Raw genomic sequence first — 16,553 nt, 5'->3', positions numbered from 1 at the left:
CGAAGGGAGCCGAAATTCGCACCCCCACCCAGCAGTCACTGCAGCTAAGAAAAGAGTTCTGGTAAAGTTCTAGGTTTGAATCTGTCGGTGGCCCAGTACCACAGGGCAGCAGATCTCAAAGGTTGTGGTCTCTTACAAAGTACTAAGGACCTCAAAGAGCTTTTGTTCATATCTATCAATATTTACCATATTAGAAGGTAAAACTGAGAAACTTTAAAACAAAAAACACACAACTACACCTTCTATCAGTTGTCAGAGAAATGTGATCACATGTCTCCTAACATCTGGAAAACTCCACCGTACACTCATAAGTGAATGAGAATGAAAACGGCAAATGACATCTCATTATTATTATGAAAACAATTTTGACCTTGTAGACCCTTTGAAAGAGTCTCATGGATCCCTGGGCCACACTTTGCAAACTGCTGCTATATGGATACTATAAGCAAGTCCAAGACACAACGCCGTTAAGTTATAAGGCATAGCTGGCAAGCGATAAAATTAGAGCAGCAGAGGGCTTTAGATTGGATATTCACAGTGTGGTCCAACGACCAGCAAGTATCACCTACATCTCCTGGGCACGGGCTAGATATCCACAATCTCAGGTCCCACCCTCAACCAAGTGAACGAGAATCTTCATTTTAACAAGATCTCAGGTGATTCATAAGCACTTTAAAGTTTGAAAGTACTGTTGTAAAAAAAAAAACTTGGACTTTATTCTATCCTGAAGGCAATGAAGAACCTAACTTATCATGATAAATTAAATATCATTTAAAAGGTACATTAGCTAATATCCGAAGGACACTTATCCTAAACAAATGCCTTTTGAGACAATATTAACATTACCAACACATTCATAAAATATTCAACATCTTTTTCACCAATAATTTAATGTTTATTTTAAATCTCCTACAGAAGTCAAAACTTAAAAATCAAACATATTTCTCAAATTATTTAATAACAAGAATCAATGTACATTAGTTTCAGCTTCAGCTTGTTGCTAATTTAAATTCTCTAGCATACCAACAGGCCATTATTTCCCCAAGAACATTTTCTTCTCTCCCACCCATCCTCTATTCCCTTCTCAATTACTGAGCTGTAATTTATTTATTATAAAAGAGCAAAGAGGCAGCATGACTTGTTGTTTTTCCCAACAGCAAACGCCCTTTTAGATACAGTTCTTATTAATGCCTAATACACGATACACAGTGAGCAGGCACTCACACATCAGCTGACTGATTTTAGTATTTTACCATTTTCAAGTAAAATTGAGGGGAGGGAGGAGAATGAAGGCAAACGGGATAAGCTTCTTACACTGTATGTGAGATTCTGTACTACACTGAAGATAGTGTGCTACATGACAACCAGGATGTTTTGTTTGCTGTGCTTGGCCTGGGATTTGCAGTTTGCTGTTAGGTTACCATGGTAACTTGCATCTAACAGACACTGAAGCATCCTACCTTTTAAAATAGGAATCACTGTGTAAAGTAATGAGACTGGATTTTTGAAAAACACATATGAACATCCTGAGAGTTAGATACAGGTCAAAATAGTAAAACTGTTTCCAATAGACTAAAAAGGCATATAAACAGATGCAAGGAAAAATATTTTTAAATATTCTGGAATACACAAAAAAGGGAAAAAAAGCTCCTCTACGGTTTTCAATATACCCACAAAGCTCTTCATAGTTTTTAATGTTTGTTTATTTACAATTAAAAAATCAGAATTAAGGAACATATCATTCCTCCCTTACAGGAAGCAAACTCCACCAGAGCACAAACAGTAACAAATATGCAGACTATCAATAAAAAATAAGTTCAAGAGGAAAAATCAATAACCAAGGGTTCATTACAACAGGTATGTGCATAAGAAATCTGATAGAGATCAAACGCATTTTAACAGGCTTATAAATTTCTAAATTTTAAATTTTACTCTATCTAATAATTCATACTTCCCATTAATATCAAAGTAGGGACTAACAGTAGTTGAGAACAGACATAACAGAATTGGAATTACCCGCAGAAAATAGTGATAAAAAAAGGCAAATTGCTGCTACTTCTGAATCTGCCGTGGACTGCATTTACCTCATTCCCAATTCCTTTCCTCCCACCATCACAGACGTTTTCATTCTACATTAAACAACCTCATTTTCACTGTATTCACTCAATTAAGTGCACTGCTTGGAATATATCACGAAATCAAATGAGATGTGATATATGATAAATAATATAAATATTTAAGTGAAAAAATTCCTAACTCCATCCATCAAACAATTCCAGATCAGTAAAACTGGGAAGCACTAAGCATAGCATTTCAGACAATAAAATTTGAACACAAAGATTTGTGTTTTCAAAACATCCCTGTGACCTCAATCTAGAGGACAGACGAAACACAGGGAGTGAAAAGACGGGCAAAAGAGACCAGTCTCTAAAGCATGAGTGGTGCTGAACCAAAGCAGTGGCAACACCAGGGATGAAGGGAAGAGAGGAAACCAAAAGACTGAAAGACTGGGTGAAGTGGGTGAGCGGAATTAACATTTGTTGAGTACTTACTGTATGCTTAGCTCTTGAGATAAACACTTTATTTCCTTTAATCCTCAACATCCTTATGAGATAAGTAATGGCCTTATCTTACAAAAGGGGATATTGAGGCTCAAGTGAAAGACATCTGCCCAGGCGTATGAAGCTGTAATTTAGCAGAGCCCAGATTCAAACCCAGGTTTGTCAAAACCCAAAGTTGCAGTTCCTCCAGGCACAAATAACTGAGTTTAAATGACAGTTTAATTGTTTATAGGCAGTGAAATTGACTAGTAATCTACTCATCTTCTTGTCTATCCTTTATTAATGTATAAAACTACAAAAAGGATTCTATTGTGATGTGTCCCTCCAATATTACTATTCCAGCCAATTAAAACTTTGGGCTCACATTATAAAATTTCATGTTGTGTTTAATTTTCAGAAACAATCTTCACACAATGTTAAATGCCATAAGTAGTCAAAGCAGCTTTAGCAAGGAAAGAGGATAAAGCATTTATTTTGTTTGAAAACACTGAGTGTGAAGTACTCCTAGGATATTGAGATGGAGAGGCCAATAGGCGGTAAACTATACTCTGCAGTAGAGGTGGATGTGGGAATGGAGCTAAGAAAGCTACAGAAATCATCTGAAGTTGGTCACTAGGGAAAGCATGTTGAGTGAGAAAAGATTTATCTAGTGAATCAAAGAAGTTAACATTAATATAAGTGACTACACTTGACCCTCATCTGGAGTCATACAGACTTAAGAGTGTGGGGGGTACATATAACTGTGACATTTAATTATGCCTTAAATATAATGCATACTATTATGGTAAAATTTTGAGTTACTTGGTTATTAATTCCTGAATGTAACCCAGATACAGCTTGGATTAATTTTCCTAACTTAGGTCTAAAAGTGATAGTCAAGATTTAGGTAGGTTTTATACAAAATTCTACATCCAAGCACTCAGTAAAATACATTCAGTAAAATAAACCTCTGAGGAATAACACCTGTTTTTCACTGTAACAACTTTAATATGCTATTTGTACTTACTTTTTCCCAGGCTCAATACTAAATGCTTTATACTAATTAGAGATAGATATAGAGAAAGAACTCTGTCTCTCCCCTCCCCCAACACATTTAAGAATCCTGTAAGTTAGGTACCACGTTGTTATGGTCTCCAATTACAGAAAAAGAACCGGAAACCTAAGAGGTGGTATCAGCTTGCCCAGAGTCACACAACACTGGTTCTGTCTGACACAAAATCGTTTTGTATGCAACACTCTAGTGATCTCCAAACTTTTTTGTACTTACACCAATTCAAGAAATTTTAAGTATACATTCCAACATAAAATTATTGCCCTGAATATTTCACACAGAAACAGAATGAGATAAAATAAATCTAAGGAGAAGTTCTAATATGCTCCCTCCCCACCCACACGCCCATGGAACAATCTGCAGGCCACTGCACACGCTATTGAAGGTTTTAAAAGACTCCACAGCAGCCGTCTAAAGGTCAGGGAATTTGAACTTTTCTTCTTTTGAATATACCACAATAACTTGTTTTTAAAATACTCGCTTTTAATCTCCTACTCATGAAATATGCAGAGTAATAAGCCCTCACATAAGCTCTGTTGCTCCTTCTACGAATCATCACAGTATTCTCTCAAGCCCGATACGTCCCAGAGCCCTTTCTCCACCCTTGAGTCCTGGGTTCCGTAATTCCCAGTCGGAATTCTTCTCCAATTCATTTCCACAAGAAAACAGGAAGAAGAAATGCCATCATAAAACCTCCGAACATCACAATTTAATTTCCCGAGATAATACAGTTTGCGTTTTCATGAAACTGAAATGTGACAACAAATCTAATTTCAGTGATATTTGCATATACCTCTTAAACATACTTAAGTTGCTGCTTGTGAGATTTCACCAGATTCATGAGAAGACCCCAATTCCCGAACCCAACCTCACTCCCTTACCCCTAGCTTCTTCAAGCTACTCTTCAAACCAAAGGCCCCTGGGGCCGGGCGCCGGGTCGCACCGCCAGAGCTGAGATTTGCAAGGCTCCCCGCAGGGCCGCCCGAGGGAGGGGCCCAGGGCAGACGGGCAAGTTTCCCGCGGCTGAGGGGACCTGTGCAGCCCGCGGAGAGGGCGCGAAGATCCCCGCCGGCCGGCCCGCCTGGGCCCGCAGGGAACAGCCTAGACACTGCCACAGCTCCGGTGACGGGCCGCCACCTGGTGGGCTGGGGTCTCCAGTTAAAAGGGCAGAGACAGGGGGACGGATCCGGAGCAAGGGAGAGCGACAGCGCGCGCCCTCACCCTACCTCGAACAAGTCGAAGTGTCCCAAAGGAACCCGATCGGCGGGGCTGTCGCGGTGCAAGCGGACGCTAAGGCCACCCTGGGGGCGTCTCGGCCTGAGCCGGCCGCCGTTGGCCCCCGCCGGGAAGCGCGCGCCAGCTGCAGGAGAAGGCAGGAGCCCGGCCTCCCCGGCGCCCACCGCGGGACGCTCCGCGCCTGCGCCCCGCCCCCACCCCGCCCGCCGGGAATCCGCCCGCGCGTGCGCGGTTCGGAGTTTTCGCGCCACTGGCGTCTAAGAGGAGGGGCCGGAAGCACCGCTGGGCGGACGGGGAAAACGAGTGGGTACCGAGAGCTCGGCGCCGGCGGTGTGGGGCGGGAAGGCGGATGATTTGCCTAAGTGAAAGGGCAGATAACCCGGAGGCCCCGGCAACAGTTCCACGCATGCGTACAGCGGGTCGGCTGGGAGCCGGGATGGCCGTGTCTGCGGCCCCGGCGGGGGACAGGGGACAGTCACTTCCCGGAAGAGGCAGGGCCGTGTGGGAGAAGGCGCCGAATTCGAAGTGCTCCCAGGACCTTTCCGGGTCAGGGTGTTAATCCCTAAACGCCAGTCTTTGGGAAAGCAAAGAGGAAGTTTTCTTCTCCTTTTTTTGTTTTAAGAAGAGAAAATTCAGGAACTTGGAGGCAGCAATAGTTAGCACTCAGGCCCAATTGGTAAATGACGGAGGGGCGTCTTCCAAAACCAAGGAGAGAGGGTTGTCCCGGTAAGTCCCGCGGAACGCCGGGGACCCGCCGCCGCCCCGGTCCTTCCCCCGATGCCTTTGAAATCTGCGTTGGGGCGAGCTCTGCGTTCGCGTCCCGTGCCGCCCGCCTCCTCCCGACGCCGGCCGCAGCACCCCTGTGAGTGCGGGGACACGGCGCTCGAGCGGCGGGGACGCCAGCCGGCCGCCTCCCCGGCCCTGCCCTGAGCCCCGCGGGGTGGCTCCGCCCGCCTCCGCCGAGGCAGCTGGGGCCTGAGCGGCCCTCCCCCGGGCGCTCCGCGGGGCCGCCCCACGCCCCGGCCCGGCGTCCCGGCTGAGCTTTCCCTGATCCCCGTGGGCAAACTTGGGTGTTCCTCTTCCGGTGTTAACGTGGGGTTTAGAAAATACTTCCACGATAGCAGTTACCGTAAGGGATTGTGGTTGTTGGTTACAGTCCTTTCCCCTGCGCGAGCCTCTGTTGCCAAACTCCCTCAGTAAATGTCCGAATTCAAGAAGTTTCAATTCCTTGGCTTAGCTTCAGCACTCTTCTCAACCCCACATTAACCTACTGCTTCAACCGTGACACACCTCATCACGTGACATGCTGAGCCAAGTAATCTACTTTCTATGTTCCAAAATCTTCCTTTCTGGATGAAAAAATGTGGCATTGACCTCTCCCCTAGTCCAACCCCAAATAAAGTGATGTTCAAACTTCTGGTCCCCAGTAATGAAATTCCTTCCATTAAAGTCACCCTTTGACTTCTAAAGATTATCAAATATATGTTCCTGTTGTGGCTCTTGACGTGATACAGTGAGAAGTATGACATCGTCAAAATAGATTAAAACACCACAACAGCTGGCCTAAGTGGTCCGTGTTGGTAAACAATGGGAAAGGCAGTTCAGAGGTCTCTGCTTAGATGTCACTTCCTTTAGGAAGCCTTCCTTGATGCCCTGCACTAGGCAAGGTACCTCTCTTTCTATCTACTCATAGTTCATTCACCTTACCTCTGGGCCTGTGCTTGTCACATTGTTCTAATTCCCCTTTTATCTCTAATCTCACCAAGATCCTTAAATGGAGGGCTCGATCTTTCATTATGGCATCTCCAGCCCCTAGAAGAGTTCCTGGAAAATAAGCGTTTAATAAATATTCATTGATAACAAGTAAGTTACACCTGGGTTATATTATGCTCCAAATTTAAGCTAAATTCATATGAAAATAAAACTGAAGAAATAATAAAAAAGAGCATTAGTTAGTGAAATTATGTGGTAAATCCCGCACAATACAATCCTGTACTGAAAGAAACTTTACACCATTTACCAATCTTTATGTGAAAATATAGTTATCTAAATGGGAATTGGGAAATTTAAAGTATTTCCCACTTCACTGTTAAAAGACAATTCTAATGTTTTTGCTTAAAACAGGAAAACTGTTGGTTTAATAAAATGTGTGTTTTTGCGTAAATCAAACCACTGACTGCTTTTTATGTTCTTTAAGTTTGATTCATTAGTGGAATTAGCAAGGTTCTGTGCTTTTCTCACCTCATTCAGTTTTATAATTAACCAATAAAAGCTTAGTAGCTTTTAAGGAAGTTTTAGGAGCATAAATTGATTTATGGACACCATATGGTTACATCAAAGGATTTTTTTGTTTTGTTTTAACCTGCAATAGATTCTTAAGCCTTTTCTTTAAACTAGAAATTCGTGTTCTTTCTACCAAGCAATAATATCTGAAAGAGAGTGATTTTTTCTTTAATACCAAGCTACCAAAATTGGTGATGAGATTCAAAGGATATCAGAATCTTGTAATTCATCTGGTAATACTTCTCAGTTTGTAGATAGGTTAAATGTCTTCCCAAGGTCATAGAGCTAGTCAGTGGTATATCCAAGACTGAAATCCTAGGCTTTCTATCCCAAGTTCAGTGCACTTTCACTAAAATAAATAAATTGAAGCCACTAGTAAGTTATAAAGTTATTTGCTATGGATTGTCCTGACTTTGTTGATTCACATAAGTATTCTTGTGAAACACTAATTCTTAAGAATTGTGAGTATATTAGGAGACTCTTCTTTTTATATATAATATACATTGATTGAATGATCAGATTGGCATCAATAAAATTATTACATTAGAAAAGATAGGAGTAGAGACTCACCAAATCCCACACCACAGAAAATTTCAAATTTCACCATGTTAAAATAAGCAAGACAGAATACATAGTTTTGATTGAGTTTGATATGTGTAGTATTTTTAAATTTTACATGATGCTGAGCTATTTTCAAGTAACCTCATCAGGTTGATCATGACCTCAGGCAAGAACCATCTGTTCTATCTTTGAGTGTAGTTGTCCTTGAACATCTTAAATGCTGTTGCATTCTGTCCCTTTTTGGAACTTTATGTGATTTTGCAGTCTTACCATTGCTACTTAATGTCACTTTGGAGGTGCAAAGAAAGTGACAAAAAATGGAAAACAATGGATCATGGAAATAGATATTTTGGATTAACTGCATTTTTAAAACGTTATGGTGTCATTTTTCATAAAATACATGGTTCACAAAACTGTACCCTTTCAGAACTGTTGAGCTATTCTTTTAATATTCTGCTTTCATGAGTGATTTCTGAAAGGAACATGCATTTTTACACTCAAAGAACTTAGGTTGTAGATCTACTGAAGATAATCATAAAAGAATATTTTAAAATAATGTATTACACTTAGAATATGTAATTTTACATTAATATTCTTTGCATTTTGTCACTGCTTATAAGGTAGCACCATAAATGAAGAAGTAAATTAATTTGTGTCAAACAGGAATTATGTCACCTTTAAGGAAATTCACTATCCATTGCCAGAGAAATGATAATTTTAGTGTTTTAGGTTTTTAAGCAAGATCTCTCTGGCTCCCTCTGGGAGACTGATTGTGTAGAAGTGGAGGGTAGTACAAAGTGGAAGCAGGGCAGCCAATGGGGAGACCATTACCACCGTGTACAGGCAACGCTAGGGGCCTACTGTTAGAAATGGGGATTTAGGAGATATTTTGGAGATAGAGGACTTGCTGATTAAGTTGCTGTTGGAGAGCAAAGTAAAGAGAAAGAGTCAAGATTGACTGCTAGGTATATGGCTTAAGCCACCGGGTATTTGGGAAAGACTAGGGGTAGAACAGTTTTGAGAAGAGGTGGTGGAATCAAGAGTTAGGTGTGTATCATGCATCCATGTGAAGATAAAGTAGGGGATTAGATATTCCAGTCAAAAGCTTGGAGGAGTTGTCAGATGATGTGGGATAAATTAGAGGGAAGTGAAGAAAAATTCCTTCATTATAAAGTCTTCAAAGGGAACTCAGCAATAATATCCTCTCCAGTGTAGTCTGTCTTTCTAACTGACTCTAAAAGTATTCTTTCTATAAGTCTTTCTGCTCACTTTCCAATTCCCATGCCAACCCCTAATCCTTTGAATCTTCTTGCTTGGCATAGTTATAATTATTTTTAGTTAAAAGTTGCGAAGGCTATATAAAGTCTTGGCAGTAATTCAAGAAGGTCTAATAGAAATGAATTAATGGTAAGTTACTAAGAAAAAAAGATTCATTGGGGCGTGTCATAGAGAAAGACTAGCTCCTATAAAAATGTCCCCTTGATTCCTATCCTTCAGAGAAAAAAGTGGAAAAAAAGTATATTTCATGATAGCATTTCTTTCAAAGAAACATAGCAGGGCATTACTGCTTTATAGGAGTGTGCTTGGGGAGCACAAGAGAGACTAACCTTTTTCAAATCCATTTCATTAGATATATGATATATGTAGGTTAAGGCACCAAAGTGGTTTAAAAGGCTTTGAGATAGGTTAAAAAATATGGTGACCAGAAGGATTGGCAATGAGAGACATTTTTCTAGAAAATGTCACTTAACTAAGGAAAAGTGGAGAAGAGAACACTAGCTCAGAGACAGTAACTCAATTTTTGTGTGTGTATTTGAGGAAGGTTTGCCCTGAGCTAACATCTGTGCCAGTCTTTCTCTACTTTATATGTGGGATGCCTCCACAGTATGGCTGATGAGTGGAGTAGGTCTGCACCCAGAATCCAAACCCGTGAACCCTGGGCCGCCAAAGCCGAGTCCGCAGAACTTTAACCACTTGGCCACGGGGCTGGCCCCTGTAACTCAAATTTTGCTTTCTGGGGACTAACAGATTTCTGTTACAAACTTTTTTTTCTTTTTGCCTATGTTGTTCATACCAATTGTGTTTAAGTAGCCACTGTTACAGCTTTGTAGACTTTGCTCGTATTATAATAAAGGAAGAGCCCAAATAGATGGGCTAGGGAGACATTGCTGGTCACCGTTCAACTACCAGTGCTAGTTGTTCTGTAACATGACTGCTGATTCTCTTTCTTTAAACCAGGCTTATTTCTGACAAAGAAACTAAAATAAAATGAATAAGTAAGTTTTAAGTGGAACGATCATGTTCTATTAAAGATATTATTTATGGGCTTAGTTAAAAGCCCTCTTCATCTTGCTTAAGGGATCCAATCTGTGGAAATTTTAATATATTAATAGAATCAGTTATGAGTTTATTTTTTTCTAGGCATGGGTACCCCAGTGAATAATATATTCCAATAACGTTTTTACAAAATGATTCTTGTGGGCTGACCCCACGGCATAGTAGTTAGGTTCAGTGCGCCCCGCTTAGGCAGCCTGGGTTTATGGGTTCACATCCTGGGTGTGGACCCACACCACTCATCAGTCATGCTGTGGCAGCATCCCACATAGAAAATAACGGAAGACTGGCACAGATGTTAGCTCAGGGCTAATCTTCCTCAGGAAAAAGACAAAAAGATTCTTTACAAAATGATCCTAATGTGCTTGAAATATTTAGAGAACTGCAATTTGTAAAGTCTACCTCATCGTGTTTCTCTAATTTTTTTTTCCCTACAGCCCTCAGAAGGAACACAGTTTATATCACAGTCCTGTACGTAAATGTGTGCTTATTTGTGCTATCATAACAACCCTGCACCATGTAACGGTCATCATTCACTACTACTCATTTATATGTTTTGTCAATTTACGTAATGAAGCATTGGAGATGTGGTAGGAAGGGTTGAGCTTTAGGGCTGGAAGAGCCAGAGAAAAGATGCACCTTGCCTGTGACCACATGACTAGTTCCTAGGCATTCTGAAGAAAACCAGAAAATATGAATCTCTCATTCCTTAAAAAGCCATACTGAAGTCATTTAATATTCAGGTACTTGTAACCTTGTAGAACATTGCTTTTTAATCTGACCCATGAAGTATATCCATATTTGGTTACTTACTGTTTAGGCAAAAAGTAAACCATCTAAAGATTTCTAGTTTATTTTCCCAAACCTTTATGTATAAGACCACATTTTTTAAACTTATTTTAAATTTGAAAAGTAAGACATGCCTATGATTATTTTAAAAAATAATAAACAACACAGAGGAATATACTTTGAAGACTAATTCTTCTCATTCCTCAGCTTCAGTCATCCCTAATGTATAAACTATTTTGTACCTGTTTTCATTTTAAAACTTGGAGACTTTTTTGTCAATACATATAGATTTGTCCCATTTTTATTTGCTGCATCATTTATTCCATTGTTTGAACGTACTGTAATTTCTTAAAGATATGTCCTTTGTTGATCCATATTTGGTTCCCAGTGTCTTACTATTATAAACAATGCTACAGTGATTATCCTTATATGTAAATCTGCGTACACCTAACAGTATATCTTAAAATAAATTCCTAGAAGAAATTGCTAAATAAGAAGATACCTGCATTTAAATTTTGACAGCTAGAGTCAGGGTCACATTTAAATGAGATGAGATCAGTTCTGATAATATTCCTCCAGAGGGGAATTTTGTGATTCCTTCTATCCCTGCCCTTTCCAGTATGCAGGGTGAGTCACAAATAAAAGGAAAGTAAAACTATCAACAAGAACTTCCTCCTTAAACTTTCTATTTCTGAATTTTAAATGTTCTGATGGTTGATACTTTAAAAGTCTTGTTTGCCTTCATAATAATGCCTTAGAAAAGATATGCGTCCCCACTCTTTTTCCAGAATTAACTACAACTTTTCACATTAACAAAGAGATAAAACCTTAAATCTGAATCTGTGCCACAATGTCACATTCAACCCGTGAGACTTCTTGATGTGAAGTAGACAGTATTAGCACTGAGCCACTGTTAACGTTAATGGTGCTTTCGTCTTTGTATTTAAATCTGTTTTTCTTTGTAAAGTGACATATATGCAAATATTTGTGCACTTCTTCATAAAAAATGAATGCACAAAATGATACTTATGGTGGCATTGGCTGCAGTATAAAATTGATTCAGAAAAGCACAAAGAACATGACAGCAACACTTCTAGCATTTATTTTTTTTGTAGCCATGTACAATTTGAGGAAATCACTTTTAGTGTGGGCTCTGTTAAGGGAAACAGACAATACAGTACTTTTTATTTAGATTGGTTTTGCATCATGGTGATAGCTTATGACTTCATATTTTTTGTATCCTATCTTGTGTTTTTGGAATGAATTAAAGGTCATTATTTAGAGGATGATAATCTGGATTATATTTGTATAGTCAAACTGAATCTTAATTGCAAACACAACACAATATTTTCGTCAAATAATAACAAAGGAAAAGAAAAACAGATATATATGTTTAATAAAGAAAAACTGCCCTACAGAAAATACCAAAGCAGGATACAATCGCAGAGTTTAAGCCAATTTCGTTTTTAAAATGTCATGTACATAGAAAAGAATTGAACATTAGTTTTCTTTGGATGGTAGGACTATAGGTGATTTTTAAAGTTTTTTTCCTTGAAAAGATTTTTTATTTTTCCACAACAAACATGTGTGACCTTGTAATTTAAGAAGTCAGTGCTCTTTTAAAAAGATAATTCCATATTCTTCCAACTCTCCATTTTCTGTCTCCATCAAAGTTTGCCTTCGTCAACCCCTTGTTTTTTTCTTTAGTTTGCTTATCTGCATGCTTCCTTGCTTTTGTTGTTTTTTCTGATTATAAAAGAAGACTAGTCCTATTCTCTTTAGTACGTAAATCAAGAAGTGAATTCTGAAGAAGACAAACAAGACTTACAGCATCCCTGGGTTTTCTACCCACCTCTGCATTTGTTAGCTCTTATTATTAGCTGGAACAAAGTCAATTACCACCATATATTTTTTTTTTGTAATGTTTTCCCTTTCCAAATTTCATGCAATATTAATGTAACCATGTGAAAAGTTTTATTCTTGGCCACTGCTAAGGAGAACTTAGAAGAAGAAAGAATGAGGAGAAACAAGGAGACCGTTAACATTTGAGTTTCATTAACTTTAAAAATAACTTTATTTTTCAGTACTATAGAGAAACCCATGTTTGGTGACATCAGTGGATTTTAGGGACAAATTTAGCATGCTACAATCTGAAGATAACTTAATCCATTAGTTGCATTAGTGTTTTTGTAGCCGGTAGGTCAGTTACCACCATTTTTAATGTTTCAGGTGTTCTTGGTTCATTTAGAAAAGCTGACAAATGAAAGAAATCAGGAGAATCTTCTATTTATGAATTATCCTAAACTAGCTTATAATATATTGTTTGTATTCCTGTTCTGAGCTTCTGTGTGTTTTAAAATTTTTTGGAAAGTGTGTTTCAAATAAGCGCAGTTAATCACCAGAATGGGAGTGAATGACTTGTGGCAAATTCTGGAGCCTGTTAAGCAGCACATCCACTTGCACGGTCTTGCTGGGAAAACCATTGCAGTTGATCTGAGCCTCTGGGTATGTGAAGCACAGACAGTCAAAAAAATGATTGGAACAGTCTTGAAGCCCCACCTCAGGTATAGTACGAGTTATTAGAATATAAATGTTTGATTACGTAAGCAGTTGATATCTTGATTTTGTTTCCACTTTATTTCTTTTGTTATTTTACATTTTGAGATTGTAAAATGCATTAACATGTCTAGATCTGCCATCTTTATTGATGACTCACAAACTTGTACCTCTTGCCCTTTGAGGTCCAGACTCACATACCTTGCTGCCTACTAACATATCCATTAGGATGCTTCATTGGAAAAGGCAGAAATTTGGGAGCCATTCGCTGCCTGTTTTATCCCTCCCTACATCCAATCCATCAGGAAGTCTTGCCAGTTCTACTTCCAAAATATATTTTGTGTTCACAAACTTCTCTCAATGTCCAGAGGCACTGGCTCAGTGTGTGCCAACACCATCTCTCATCTGTCCTGCTGAAGTGATATCTTCACTAGTTTCCCTCCCTCCACTCTTGGCCTCCTCCTCCAAACCATTTTCCACATAGAAATTAAAATAATCATAAATCTCCCTTCTTGAAAACATTCCGTGGTTTCTTAGTCCACTTAAATCTTAATAAATAAAATGCGATTGCATTTTTGATACTAGTTTAATTTTCTTGCCAGTATGTCATACTGCTGTGTTGATTTTTGCTATCAATATATGATGATTAGTATATTACTAATTTTTATATTTCAGGAACTTATTTTTTCGTATCTCATATTTAACGCTAATGGATGTAAAACTGGTGTTCGTTATGGAAGGGGAACCCCCAAAGCTGAAAGCTGATGTCATAAGCAAGAGGAATCAGATTCGGTACGGGCCTTCTGGAAAAACATGGTCTCAGAAAACAGGAAGATCACATTTTAAATCAGTCTTAAGAGAGGTGAGCATTCTGATCTGATGTGAATTAGAGAGTATATTTTACTGTGATAAAGTTTGTTGTTTACTATCTTTTTGTTAATTTACTTTTATTTTATTGAGGTGATATTGGTTTTTAACATGTAAATTTAAGGTGTGCATTACTGTATTTCAGTTTCTGTATAGGTTGCATTGTGTTCACCACCAAAAGTCTAGTTTTTGTCTATCACCATACACATGTGCCCCTTTACCCCTTTTGCCCTCCCCCACCCCTTGTTCCTCTAGTAACTACTAATCTGTTCTCATTATCTATGTGTTTTGTTTATCTTCCACATGTGAGTGAAATCATGCAGTGTTTGTCTTTCTCTGCCTGACTTGTTTTGCTTAGTATAATACCCTCAAGATCCATCTATGTTGTTGAAAATGGCACAATTTTGTCATTTTTATGGCTCAGTAGTATTTCGTTGTGTATATATACCACATCTTCTTTATCCGTTCATCCATTGATGAGCACTTGAGTTGCTTCCACGTCTTGGCTATTGTGAATAACTCCGCAGTGAACATAGGGGTGCATAAATCTTTTTGAATTGTTGATTTCATGTTCTTTGGGTAAATACCCAGTAGTGGAATAGCTGGATTGTATGGTATTTCTATTTTTAGTTTTTTGAGAAATCTCCATAGTGTTTTCCATAGTGGCTGGACCAGTGTGCATTCCCATCAGGAGTGTGTGAGGGTTCCCTTTTCTCCACATCCTCTGCAACACTTGTTATTTCTTGTCTTATTAATTATAGCCATTCTGACAGAAGTGAGGTGATATCTCATTGTAGTTTTGATTTGCATTTCCCTAATAATTAGTGATGTTGAACATCTTTTCTTGTGCCTGTTGGCCATTTGTATATCTTCCTTGGAAAAATGTCTGTTCATATCCTCTGCCCATTTTTTGATCGGGTTGTTCATTTTTTTGTTGTTAAGTTGTATGAGTTCTTTGTATATTTTGGAAATTAACCCCTTGCTGGGTATATGATTTGCACATATTTTCTCCCAGTTAGTGATTTGTCTTTTCGTTTTGTTGATGGTTTCCTTTGCTGTGCAGAAGCTTTTTAGTTTGATGTAGTCCCATTTACTTATTTTTTCTTTTGTTTCCCTTGCCTGAGTAGACATGGTATTCGAAAAGAGGCTGCTAAGACCGATGTCAAAGAGTGTACTGCATTTATTTTCTTCTAGGAGTTTATGGCTTCAGATCTTACATTGAAGTCTTTAATCCATTTTGAGTTAATTTTTGTGCATGGTCTAAGATAATGGTCTACTTTCATTCTTTTGCTTGGCTGTCCAGTTTTTCCAATACCATTTATTAAAGAGACTTTCGTTTCTCCCTTGTTGTTCCATAGCTTTAATACTTATTAACCTAACTGTAAATAGAAGGCTAGTGTGGATAGAGAAGAGAATTTATGTTTTGGAGTGAAACTAACCTGAGTTTAAGTCCTAGCTGTGGCATCTAGAAACTCTGAGACGTTGGGCAAGATTTCTAACCTATATCTGCCTCATTTCCTACTCTGTGAAATGAGGATAGTAATACTTTAGCGGGCTGTGGTGAAAATTAGAGAAAATATATCTAAAGCAACAACTACATAGTAGGGACTGGATACATGTTACCTTTTATGACATCTTCAGCACTTAATTCCCAGAATAGAGATCTTAATTCACACTTTACTCGTTCAGGATTAATGATAGTTCATATCTGCCTTCCCTTAGGGCTTTGTAGTTTTAAAAAGTACTTATTATTAAATTTTAATATATTTGTGAATTACTTATAAAATCTTATATTATTTATAAAAGTTAAGAAAAAGAAATCTCTATAATAAAATAAACTAATTAAAACAATAGAAAGCTACTATTGTCTCTTTTCAAATGTATATATTTCTTAAATGTTGGCTTAATAATGCACAAATAACTTTTATCTTGGACTTTTAACTTAATGTATCATACCCATATTTCTCTGTTGCTACATTCTATTCAAAATCATAACGTAATGGTTGTACAACATATAAATCTATGAAATTGTTCCCCATGACTGGATATGTTGTTTGCTTTTTCTCTGTTTTCTTCCCTATTGTACATGAAATTTTGGTGAACATTTTTTGTGTGTATAGCTTTTCCTTGTGATTTGGAATTTTGAGATGAAATTACCCAAAGTGGGATTGATAGCCCAAAGTTTCGGAATGATTTTATAGCTCTTGCCAGTTACTTTCTACCAGTACAGAGATGAGATAAACAATTTCACTGCCCCCACAAGAACATTGGATATTAGATTTATCTTTAAACTGTTTAGTATACAAAAACAAAGC

The 16,553-nt window shown here is 38.5% G+C and overlaps 2 protein-coding genes across 8 annotated transcripts in view; one reads left to right on the top strand and one right to left on the bottom strand.

Moving 5' to 3' along the window:
* Positions 1-6,144, bottom strand: part of SMC6 (structural maintenance of chromosomes 6) — an 80,995-nt gene extending 74,851 nt beyond the window's left edge. Inside the window, exon 1 of one of the 3 annotated variants that reach the window (XM_070236624.1) lies at positions 5,977-6,144. The gene's annotated coding sequence lies outside the window, so the exon portion shown is untranslated. Of the gene's footprint in view, positions 1-4,493; positions 4,816-4,838; positions 5,077-5,976 lie in introns of those variants that run through there. The other 2 variants (XM_023619482.2, XM_070236625.1) reach the window with 2 other exon arrangements.
* GEN1 (GEN1 Holliday junction 5' flap endonuclease) overlaps positions 4,981-16,553 on the top strand; it is a 34,866-nt gene continuing 23,293 nt past the window's right edge. The window contains exons 1-6 of one of the 5 annotated variants that reach the window (XM_070236627.1): positions 4,981-5,151; positions 5,471-5,574; positions 6,615-6,711; positions 10,464-10,497; positions 13,187-13,379; positions 14,047-14,233. In XM_070236627.1, coding sequence (XP_070092728.1) covers positions 13,219-13,379; positions 14,047-14,233 — 348 coding nt within the window. In that variant the 5' untranslated portion in view covers positions 4,981-5,151; positions 5,471-5,574; positions 6,615-6,711; positions 10,464-10,497; positions 13,187-13,218. Of the gene's footprint in view, positions 5,152-5,254; positions 5,575-6,614; positions 6,712-10,463; positions 10,498-13,186; positions 13,380-14,046; positions 14,234-16,553 lie in introns of those variants that run through there. The other 4 variants (XM_070236626.1, XM_070236628.1, XM_023619489.2 and 1 more) reach the window with 4 other exon arrangements.

This window comes from Equus caballus, chromosome 15 (assembly GCF_041296265.1).
Source record: "Equus caballus isolate H_3958 breed thoroughbred chromosome 15, TB-T2T, whole genome shotgun sequence".
Classification (NCBI taxonomy): domain Eukaryota; kingdom Metazoa; phylum Chordata; class Mammalia; order Perissodactyla; family Equidae; genus Equus; species Equus caballus.
Note: the sequence above shows the minus strand (reverse complement) of the source record. Positions and strands in the feature narration are given on the sequence as shown.